General features: G+C 30.8%; 1 protein-coding gene across 2 annotated transcripts in view; it reads right to left on the bottom strand.

Annotated features, from left to right (window-relative positions):
• Positions 1–6,608, bottom strand: part of LOC105834127 — a 52,961-nt gene extending 46,353 nt beyond the window's left edge. For both annotated transcript variants that reach the window (XM_036290285.1, XM_036290284.1), the window contains exons 1-3: positions 5,524–6,608; positions 1,496–1,956; positions 1,148–1,187 (exon numbers count right to left, since the gene is read on the bottom strand). In XM_036290285.1, coding sequence (XP_036146178.1) covers positions 1,148–1,187; positions 1,496–1,759 — 304 coding nt within the window. In that variant the 5' untranslated portion in view covers positions 1,760–1,956; positions 5,524–6,608. The remainder of the gene's footprint in view (positions 1–1,147; positions 1,188–1,495; positions 1,957–5,523) is intronic.
• Between the last annotated feature and the right edge of the window lie 5,555 nt (positions 6,609–12,163).

Genomic DNA, 12,163 nt, shown 5'->3' with positions numbered 1-12,163 from the left:
ATAAAAGTTGCGTGAATAACAAAATTAATGGATTGCCGTTCCTCGCGCTAAAGCGTTGTAATGATTTGAAACTTTTTGTTTAATAAACAATTACACACAAACATAATTTATACCGTTGAATTATATTGATCAACTCGTTGATAACCCGTACGTCGGATATTTTTACGAACTTATAAATAGATGCATCACTCTGTTGAAATAATACTCTCTCTTGCGTAATAATGTCAAAAGAAAGTACTAATATCTTTTCTAGTACTATTGTAAAAAAGAATGTCCATCCAAATATCGAAGAAAAAGTTTTTTCCGCAAAGCACTCCTTTTTTAAACGCTTCTCACAGCAGAAATAATTAGAACGATTTAAATAATGTGTATATCACAATGTTAAAATTTTTAATTTTTTACGAACAATGACAAGTTTTTTTATTTGTCTTAACATTAATTTGAAAAAAAATTTAAAGATTCGTGCGATTGTAAATTGTATCTGTTAACACTTAAATATCCTCTTTACTTTAAACCTTAATATATTTAATTTCAAGTACTTTTTAGTTGCATTTAGAAGCATAACAATGTGTGCTACTTTTTATGTTAATAAATTTTCAAATAACAGAATTGAAAATGTGTTGTCTGCAGTAAAGATTGCATTTCGCAAGTACACAGAAGATGAGAGATACTGAGGGAGAATGTGCAACAGGTAGGCAATCTCAGTTTTCATCGTGTACGTACATATGTGTACGTTTATCGTACAGAGACACAACGGTAAATAGGCAATAAGCTTGCATATTAAAACATATTTCATTTTGAGTTAACATGTAACATTTTGAATTTCATTAAAAAATTACTTTTTTGTGAAATTTATTTTATTTTCATTAAAGTTACACGTTACTTGCTTTCAATAAATATATATTGAGGTGCTCAAAATTAAAGAAAAGGAAGATATTTTCTTGTCAACAAGTATAACAAGTTATAATCGTGTATTTAATTTTAATTTTAATTTTCTTTAATGTGCTTGAGAACGATAAAAAGATTTAGTACCGCGAACAGACGGGAAATCTTTATATATGAAATTAATTATTATTATTTGTCTTATTTAGGCAATAAACGCGCAATTTATTATATAATATATAATGAGTTAATATTTTTTACTTACACTTTCGGTGCTCATTAGTTTTTATAGGTTCTGGTGGTACCTGTCAAGAAAAATAAATAATAGTAATACATAAATAACAAAAAATTGCAGTTGCGATATATTTATAATAAAATAAAAAATTATATCATATATACAGAGAGAATTTGTGAACTCTAAAAGTGTATTAACGTTGCGATATACTATCATGTAATGTAGTAAGAAATAGTAAGAAATAAGTGTAAATTGAAATTGTGATCAATTATAAAATTTAAACACATTATCAGTTATTAAATATTTGATTAATTTTTCGCAACTGCAATGAGAGACAAATTTTTTACTATCAGTCTTGAGAAACAAAGAAATACCAACCTCTTGAGGTAATCTTTTACGTTCTGTATCTAATTTTTGTGCTCTTTTTAAAGCTATCTTGTTTGCCGATTCTCTCTTTTTTTCTAGATATCTTATGCAAATTTCACAAGTACAATTTCTGTATGGGCAATATCTCTTGTGTCCTGCGACCCTTATATTTTTTACGTTATGATCTGAACATCGTCCGCAGCACTGATCCTTTCGATGTTTTTTAGAGATTTTTGAATTTGATGATGTAAATTTAAGGTTTTTCTCGTTACTCATGGTGCTCGTAGAATTTTTTACTATAGACAGGTAATCAATTTCCTACTTCCTTGTCAACAATTCTGATTGGATCTCCTATCGAGATTAAAAAACCTGACGGATCTAGTCTCGTTCAAATGAGATAACGGCGATTATTATTTGTTATCCACACTGCGTTTTGCCAATCCTTTGTATCGTTATCCATATGGCTTTATTTGCTGAAACATGCAATGAATTATTTTGAATTGAAGTTAAAAGAAAAACAAAAGATTATTTTACGTAAACTTTTGATATTTAAATTATAAGACACTCGTGTCAATACCAGCTGTATGTACAGTTGTATGAACTTTGATCATCTCTGATTAACTTTAATTGAAGATTAATGCCCAGGTAATAACCTGACATGATTTGTCAAATATAATTTATCTCAAAATGATAATAAATAATGTCAATTTACTGGATGATTAAGTTAACTATTGATTAAAATTGAGAGGTTAATATATGCGAATCATTTGTTCTTTCACTGATCAATATGCAATCGTATCAAATCATATTCTGCATGTGTAGATTCATTATGCAAAGTAACTTTTAGAATCTATTTTCGTGGTAATTAAAATTGCAGTCGATTTCAGTTAAAATAATATGATAATACTTGTTTTTTTTTTTAAAGAATTACAACTTTCATTTAAAGTAACTAATACGATAGTTTATGAATTTATCTATTTTTATGTTACAACTAAAATGAGCGAAAAGCGTATTATTAAGAATACGTCTTTGGATACTTGTTTGTTCTGGAATGTGTGCAACAACGAAAACGTTTCTGTAAATTCTATAATATTAGCCACTTATGCATCATGTATGCAAATCTCAAGATAAAGGATACTCAAGCCTGGAAATGGGTAACGCTCTCTATAAAAATGGATAAACTCTCTATAAAAGTTATGATAAATTCTGACACGGCTAAAGCCACTATGAAGGACATGGGAGTCATGACCTCATGAAGGTAAAGATACATTTCTCCTGACATCGCTGCAGATGGTCATGGCAAAAGTGAAGTGAGATAAAAGATACGCTGTACTAGAGAAATACAGCACTTCAAAACTTAAATTTCTTATTAAATAAATATTCGTGGCTTATCTAAGAACGACAGATCGCAAATCATAAACAAGAAAAATGATTAACTATTTCAAGTAGAGCGAAATTCAGATTCCGGGTTTAGGACATTGTGTAAATATGTTGTTTGAAATTTACTATTTCTATTATAAAAATTTTATTTGCAAAATATATTTAATTATAAATGGAGATCTACAACGATGGGAATTAAAAAATTAATAATATAAAAAGAATATAAATAGTGTATTCTAGCATTATTAAAAATAACGCAACCGCGAAATATTAAATTTTGAATAATTAAGCGCAATAAAATGCATGTGTGCTTCTACTTTTGTAGAGCTAAAATATTTGCAAATAAAAATTCAAGTTTTGTAAATGTTGCGCTGAATACGCGTTGCGCATCATTATTACAATCATTATTACAATGAATCGTAACAATATTGAGCAACAATCTTATTCTTATATTAAGATCACTCTTATTGTATCTTAATGCGTTATATTTTAATATCGCGAATGAATCGTTACTCTGGGAAAAATAAGTACGGTCACAACTCACTTTGGGGCCCACGATTAAGTAATCGAAACTATTTGAATTGCTCGTAATCCTACTGGAAACACTTAAGTAAAAATTATCTTTGTAACTGGATATTGACGGAACTCATATTTGAAATATTTGATTGATAATTTAAAAGTCTTTGAAGTAAATGGAATAGCTAAATTCAATTTTTAGTTAATACAGAGTTAATTTGAAAACATAAATGTGAAATTAGGATTACGAGTAATCTAAATATGATTATCTAAATTTGATTATACTTAATCGTGGGCCCCAAAGTGGGTTATAATTGTACTTATTTTTTTCTTAGAGTATACTCCTTGATAATTTTTAAAAGTAATTATAGGTAGACATTGACAACCAATGACAATGACAACAGAAAAATTTTCACACTGAAAAGTATCTCAAACAATATACAAATAATGCACAGATACATAATTACTAAATTAAAATTTTATGAAAAGTGTATTTCACTATACGGAAAATTTTAGTAAATTTTATTAAAAGTATGGTAAAATTCTTCAAGGTTTACGTTGTCTCACAATTACCACGATTTTCAGGGTAATTTTTAAGAGAAAATTCTCTCCGTGTATGCGTTAATTACATATAGTATGTTCATACTACACATTCACAAGAAAGACGCGAGATAAATCGTGCGTAAGGCGTGTTATCGATATCGCCGCGAACGTGATCTCTGCGAATAGATTCGCGATAAAACGAAGAGCGCAACTGAATCGCAGTAGGAAGCGAATACATCTCCGACTAGTTACATTGTATCCCGTTCACGCGACTTTTTAACTAACGACGACTTCTTGGCACGTTGGCGTGGAGGCAGATGCCATCAGTACAGTCACACACGAAAGTATTTCTTTCAAATCGAAAATTTGAAAAATTTTTATCAAGAGAAAACATGAAAATTTATACATTTAGCATTTAACTAATGTTTTATACGCGTTACTTTCGCGTTCGTGTTATCCTCGCTTTCACTTGCCCATGTAATTATTTTATATTGCTCTGCTATTTAACAAAGTATGTGCTAACGCAAGAAGCATTAAGTTACTATTTTAATATAATTCAATATAATCTTTTTTGAAAAATTACAATAATAAATTTTTATATTCGTAAAATTTGAATAGAAGAAAGTTTATAGGTGCTACAAATAAATTATGAATATTCAACGTCCGCGCGAATGTCATTGATCGATACTTGAAATTACAATTTGTGTGACATATTATTGACTAATATCCATTTCTAACATAGATAATAATATCACTAAAATTAAATTCAATCTTAGTTTAATTTACTTTCTATTTCTTATTCTATGAATTAGAGATTAAAATTGATGACTGACAGAAATGAGCATGAATAAGAAATTACGCGGAATTAGCAGTTAAAGTGACCGATACATAACTTTATAAATAAATAATTTTTATGAGATAAAAGTATAAAACAAAATCATATGAATACTTGCAAGAAATTGCAAGTTTTCTTGCATGTAGATAGTTGAAACTTTTGTGTTGTCGCGAACGTGCGATATTAGTTGCACTACAAAATTTGCGTGCGAGATTTCTTAGGATTGGGACTGGATTTGAATTTAACCAAAATATTTGGTTTTGAATAAACCAACTGTATGTGAGGTATGATATAATTTTTTTCAATAATATTTTAATGAATTGGTAATAGATATATATAATAGATTTAAACTACATATGGCATCACATAATATTATCACACAAAAGCTATATCAGTATGCAGTATGTATATTATGAATATCTTCGAATACTTATTATTTTATATATAAGAATGTGACTGAAAGTTAATATCGGTATTACTAAAAAAATATTTCGACTGAAGCTGCGCGCGTAAGAATGGAGTAACTATCATCTCCTGTCTCGGTAACGCATACTTAAGAAACCATGGTTTCTTTAAGTAATTATGTTAATTTACACATAACTGATAATCAAAATGTTTTCTTAGTTTCTTTATTACCATGTGGCTTTACTTGTGGCTTTTCTCTCTCGGCGATAGGCACTATCGTTTTACCGGAAGCGCGCGCGGTATTAACGTTCAATTATAATCAGATAGGCAATAACAAATTTTTTGCAGTAAAAGAACTCACCCTGTCATCTCTTTCTCTCTTTCTCTCTTTCTCTCTCTCTTTCTTTCTTTCTATTTCTCTTTTTTTTTGGTTGTCTCTATCACCTTGCTGGCTGTCAGTGGCTGTTCCGTATAATGAAAGCTTTGGATAAATTGATGGTGTTCGTGCGAGGGTCCACTGGCTGTCGTCACACGCGAGCAACGCTGTATCTAATAATCACGCGAGATCCGCCGGCGCGGCGCGCTCGATCGAGAAGAATTCCCCTTACTAGTATATCTTGCGTGCAGAATTCTCGCGTAATTTGTCCGTTACTGTGCGGTTGACCGCAGCACCTCAGATGCGTCACACGTGCACGCTCATGTGACCGCGATTTAGAGAAGTATAGCAATTCCGTTACGTGTACCTTCGCGATACGCGGTTCTCGTACGTCGCGAGGACACTTCACAATTATACAAAATACGAGCATACGAGGGAATTGAGAGGGGAGAGGAAAAAAGAAAAGCGTGGCAGGAAGTCTCCGCCTTCGGAAATGAATAGTCCTTCCCTCTTTTCCACTTTTCTTGCACGCTTTCTGGTTGCGGCCTCCTTGCATACACTTTTTTTTTGCTTATATGCAAGTTATATCTCTCAAATTATTCAATTTATAACTCAATATTATTTGTATATCTTTTGATAAATTGTTTTTTTTCTGTACGACATGCAGAAAAATGCAATCGGCAAAAGATTAAATAATAGCGCGACAATTAAAACGGGCGGTAAAACCGCGGGCACTCGTGTTGCACACGCGCACTTCTTCCGAGGTCTGTTTTTCTTCTTCGTCGCGTATCACACTGTTTTGTCGTCGTTGAATTGCCGTCCTTCGCGCGAACCTGTTTTTCCTCTCTATCTGTCGTCGTTGACTATCTAAATCTTCGTAAGTTGACAAATTTACAAATTCCGAATCAGTTTTCTAGATTTATCCCAGAAAAACGTTGCGCGAGATTTTAATATACAGGCGAGAAAAAACAAACAACGAAAAACATCGAGATCAAATGAGAGACAGCCGTCAATATGATGTGCACTTGCATGCAGTCCGTAACTTACTAAGACCGCTGGTAACCAGGGGTAGTGGACGGAAGGATTTTTCCCACCACTCTAACCATCTCCATTGCAAGTGCAGTGAGGACCACGTGACTACTCGACAGCCTCGTGCTTAGATAGAACGTAAGGCGCTTTTGGGGCCCGTATACGTTTCTCAATATTTCTTTTTTGCAATACTAGTAATGTAAAAAGTATATTAAAAACAATATTAAATACGTACACATTGTGGTTATATACGTGTGATAATAAAATTGATCAATTTTATGTAGAGGAAATAAATTTAATTTATTGTTAGGCACACGAAATTAATATTATTTTTCTTTCATAAATTTTGTAAGATTTTTATATAAAATTTTTAAAAATGTAAGTATGTTATAAATTTTGAAAAGCACGGTCTAAGGAAAGCATATTTGTTAATTTTAATTTAAATTTGTTCAGGTGTTTGTAATGTGCATAATGCAGATACAAAACAAAATTTTATTATAATTTTTTAAATACATTTTTTAAGTATTATATAGATAATAATATATAATTAATAATTTTTATTATCACATGTACATAACGATAATATAGGCCTTCAATATTGTTTTTAATAGAATTTTCATATTACTAATGGCAGCAAAAGGAAAATACATTAAAAAATGCTGTGTCTTGAGACACTTTACTATTTTTTCTTCGCCTTCGTTGCAACATCAAATTATAATATTGATGAATAATCAATATGACTTCTGCGTATTGTTTTTCCCTGACATTTGCTATTTTCCTTCATGACAGGCCACGTATCTCGATGGTACATATACGCTACTTAGGGTCATGCACTTATGATGTGCGTACGTCATATGACACTGTTGCGCATGCGTGAAAGAGTCCCTCCGTCCCTCTGATCTGCTGGTAGCGGCGGCAAGATGTGAAATACATGCTGCCCATGGACGACGAAGGGTGGGAGTACGTCGCGGTGAAGATAGCGGACACGATAGTCGTATCAGGGGGTGCGCGACGCGAGAAACGTCGGATAGCTAGGTAGGGATGGCTCTCGTGCGACGATGTAGTCCGGGTGGAGGTAGCACTCAGCTTTAGAACATTGAAGTTTTATGATTGAATTCGTTTGATCGAGACGATCTGCCGTGTAAATTGCATTGCACTTATGCGACACATTATGTACTCTGTTTGGCGATATCGACGACGGGGAATGTTATTTTTTCATTATAGCACAGTTTTTAATAAGAGTGAAACGTTATTGGTCATTGATATTAATGTTTCGAATGTTATTAGAGTATGCATAAGAATTGGTTCGAATCTAAATAGAATATATAAATCGAATATACAAAGAACTTGAAATTGCTATGATATTTGCAAGTTCTAAAGAACAATTTAGAAGAGAATTAAAGGGAAAATATGATATGCGTATATAGTATAATCTCTATATATTTGCATAAATAAGTTAAAAAGTAGAACTTGTTTCCCTGTCTTAACACAGCATAGGAAATGCAGAAATAAAAAATTGTAGCTTTACATTAAATATAGGGGAGAGTTGAGAAATGTATATATTGGTCTTTTAAATTATACAGTGTTATATTAAATTTTTATATTTTTATTATATTATATAATATAAATTTATTATATTATATAAATATTTTTATATTTTAGATTTATTATAAAGAGTATTTTACATTTATTATAAAGATTAAATCAATATTTTAAAATCTATCAAGTTTCCTAAATTACCACAAATTTTATGGTATTAATGTAAACTAATAAGTGGTAATTTCTTAGAAAGTGGTAAAGAGATTATGAAAATATTGAAGTACTGAATAGCAGAATAATTTTATTTTTACAGTATAATTGTGTTTTTATTTAATATAAATTTACTATAATTGTCTGTTGAATTGGAGAAAGTTTTAATGGACATCCAATATCGGTTAAATCATTTTTTTAAAAAGTTTCTACAATTTCGAAGAAAGTATTATAATGATTCTAACTTGAAACAAAGGCGTATTAATGATTAAGATGAATGCATTATGTTGTATTTTTTCTTCAAAGTAATACAATTGGAATAAGTTTCCTAGAAAAGGGGAAAATATTTTTTACTTGACAAAAAAAATTGTCAACTAAAGGATAATGACTATGTACAGAGTGATATTTATAGTAATAACTCGAAAATAATTTGTACACAGACTATGTCGATGTATTGATCTAATTAATATATCAATTTTCGATTGATATCGCTGCATTATTTTATTTCTGATAATGTTTTTCGAAAATTGTTACGCAATCCTTATGTTTTGAGATATATCATGTACTCTCAAACATTGCTTTGTGCCGAATGCATATCATTATTCGTGTTCGGTTTTCACAATGGCAAGCACTGATCAAGAGCCATTATAGAGTATTCTAGAAATTATCACCTAATACACTAAGTATTGCGTACAATGTGAACAATTCGGACAACTAAAAACCGGGTATATCGTATAATATAAAGATACCCCGAGAATGAAACTCAAATGAGGAAAGTGTGCGTGTTTTAGAACAAACCTTAAATATAATATAATAATACAAATTTTAAAGTTATATAGACTTCAAATTGATTTTGATAATAAAATCAAAAACTTTTTATTATGTTGTTTTTGTATTTTTCGTGCTAGAGTTTATGAACAATTAAAATCTATGCTTTTCTTATTATTATTTTTTTCTTGTTTATTATATCTTGTTATGAAAAATATTTCATCTTTAATCACGAGAAGAGCAAAAAAAATTTCCGTCGCGTGGTTATCTAAGGGAGAAGGCTACAGAGAGAATATCGTGCTTAGTAAACGTAGAATGAAGGAAGAAGACGTGGTGAGGTAAGAACGATCGTAAAATGTCGACGAAATAGATGGAGAGTGCGATAGTCAGCGTTTGGACAGAACAGATACATGCACATACGCGATGCCACGATTTGATACTCCACTTATGGCTGAATTTACTGATTGAACCGCGGCGGCTGTTCTTGTGGTAGAAACGGGTTTTACGCGTTCCGGAAATGTCAGCGCAGCACAGGAAGTGTCCCCACACATTGCGACTGCACCGAATTGTTTCGAGTAAAGATCGTAAATCTCTCGGACTCGATTCAGTATAAAACTAAAGGTGAATTTGTGAAATCAGGACTCTAATCTCACGGAAACTGGACACGCGACAATAAAAAAAGCTCACGTCTTTTGCATGTGTGCATGTGTATCTCTCATAAAAATGTTATTGAGATTTTATGTTTCGAGTAATTAAGATATTGATGAATTGTGATTTTCACATTTTTTACATCTCAATTTTTTAAATATTATTCTGTGTAATTATTATTAATTATATTCCATTAAATTTACATGAAGAAAATTTTATAGTAAAAATTTCTATAGTAAATAGTAAAGGTGGACCGAAGAAGAAATTATGAAAATTTTTATATTATGTTTGTCATCAAATTACTATAGTATTTATACTACTTATGATATAAATCTCTGAAAATTTTTTCTCATGGCTACTATCGTACATAATAATTTTTAATTTAAAATTTTCTTTGTGTATATTTTTTAAATATTTGTATAAAAACTAAAAATATATATTTTAAAACATAAAATTTTAATTACTCGAATAAAGTCTTAATTCGAAAGCCTACTAGAAACTTGGAGCGCTTGATAGCAAGCTTGATAGGCTTTGTCATGATATGCAATGTAATTTTTAATAACAGGGCACAGCACGATAGCGTGTTGCGTGACGAGCGAAATATTAAGTTCATAATAAGTTAAGTTTCGTACTAAGAAGCAGGTAACAAGAGCAAAACGCGATAAAAGATATCGAACCGTACACGTTACCCGAGTGTCAAGTATCAAGGCGGGGATTCGCGATATGGCCTGGGGTCCATTGAAAATGTTCTGCGCCTACAACGATTGCACAGCGCATTCCACACGGTAACAGCGACAAGGCGGGCAGTCAAAAAAGATAACGTCACATCGTGATTGGACGGAGACCGAATCGTTCCGATAAGAAATCATGAATTGTATGCGCGTGATATTTTCCAAGATGCAACCAAGTGAATTCGATTAAAGGCGTATGGGATAAACGAAGAGCAAAAAGGTAACGAGATATATTCGATCATATGATTATCATTACGCGTGATTTTTATTGTGAATCAAAATGACGAAATTGATGAAAATACGTAATTTCATCGATCACTTTGAGATCACTTGTAACGTTTTCTTTTGAGCTGAACAGCATTTTTATTTAGTGACTTTCGCGTGTTTATATATTTGCAGTTCTCGATCTTTCAAGACTTTCTCTCGAGTCACAGAACAAAGTGCGTATCGAAAAAAATAGCAGGTTCTGTAAATTATTTTTACTTTGTTCTTACATTGATTTATATTTTAAAACGTATATTTTGTGCTACAAATATACATATATCAAATAAAAAGTACTCGGCTCGATCTGAATTAATGAATAAGTTGCTTTATTTACTAAATTTTAATACATTATTGAAGATAAAAAAACATTGAACATATATATACACATTACATATCTGTTTTTATAAAAATACCACAAAAATATTTTTATCAAACGTCTTTATTACAAGATAAATTTTTTACTTCTAAAAAAATATTTTGCGACTAAACATGGTGAAAAATTACGTTTAAAAAATTATTTTTGATTGTGTTACGAATACGATGAGAAGAATCCAGCCAAAACCTCTTGCGAAAGAAGAAAAAAAAGAAATCTTTTGCACTCTCAGAGATGCGATATAAACAGGATAAGCAAGTAGCCAGAGAAGGGCGAGGCAATGAAACATGGCATAAGCGTAAGAACTGACTCAAATAAAAGAAAGGTGCGTATACGTCGATTAAATTGCTTCGTGATCTGCAACGTAAAATACTCAGATACGGGATTGGCTAAAAAAAATATTGCAAGGCCACTATTAACAGATAAACTGTATTGACATTTGATTTCAGTAAAAAAATACCCTAAAAACATTATTTGATATTCCTATATTTTGAAATTATATATCTTTTGAAATCTCTGATACGAGGAATAGCTAAAAAAATCTTATAATAATAATTATATTAACATTTATCAATAAATTAATCTCCAATTTTTAAAACTTTACATAATTTTTTCGAATTTTGAATTATCGTAATATAAATCATCATAATATTAATAGTTAGTAATTTTGAATTTATCTCCAAATGAAAATCATGTATGGAATATATTTTTGGAAGCTTCTTAGACATTATCAACAAGCAATATAATTACTTATTAAACATTTTTAGAAATATAAATTTGCTTCTAGTGAAAAGAATTTTAGGAATTTTATATAATATAAAAACAAGTTTTACAAGATGTTACAGCGTGATAAAATTGTAGCTATATCGAATGTTAATGATAAAAAATGCAACTATTTACACACAATCCGTAAATATTTAAGAAGACCTAATTATTTCTTACATTAAATTCAACACGTGAAACAGGTTCCTCCGTGAGTGTTGCGATGCACCTGCATCACGTTTCTTGCAGCCGTTCCTCGACGACGATTTCTCAATTGGAGCTTAATTAAAGGCAGGTTTCT

The sequence above is a fragment of the Monomorium pharaonis genome, chromosome 7, assembly GCF_013373865.1.
Source record: "Monomorium pharaonis isolate MP-MQ-018 chromosome 7, ASM1337386v2, whole genome shotgun sequence".
Lineage (NCBI taxonomy): Eukaryota > Metazoa > Arthropoda > Insecta > Hymenoptera > Formicidae > Monomorium > Monomorium pharaonis.
Note: the sequence above shows the minus strand (reverse complement) of the source record. Positions and strands in the feature narration are given on the sequence as shown.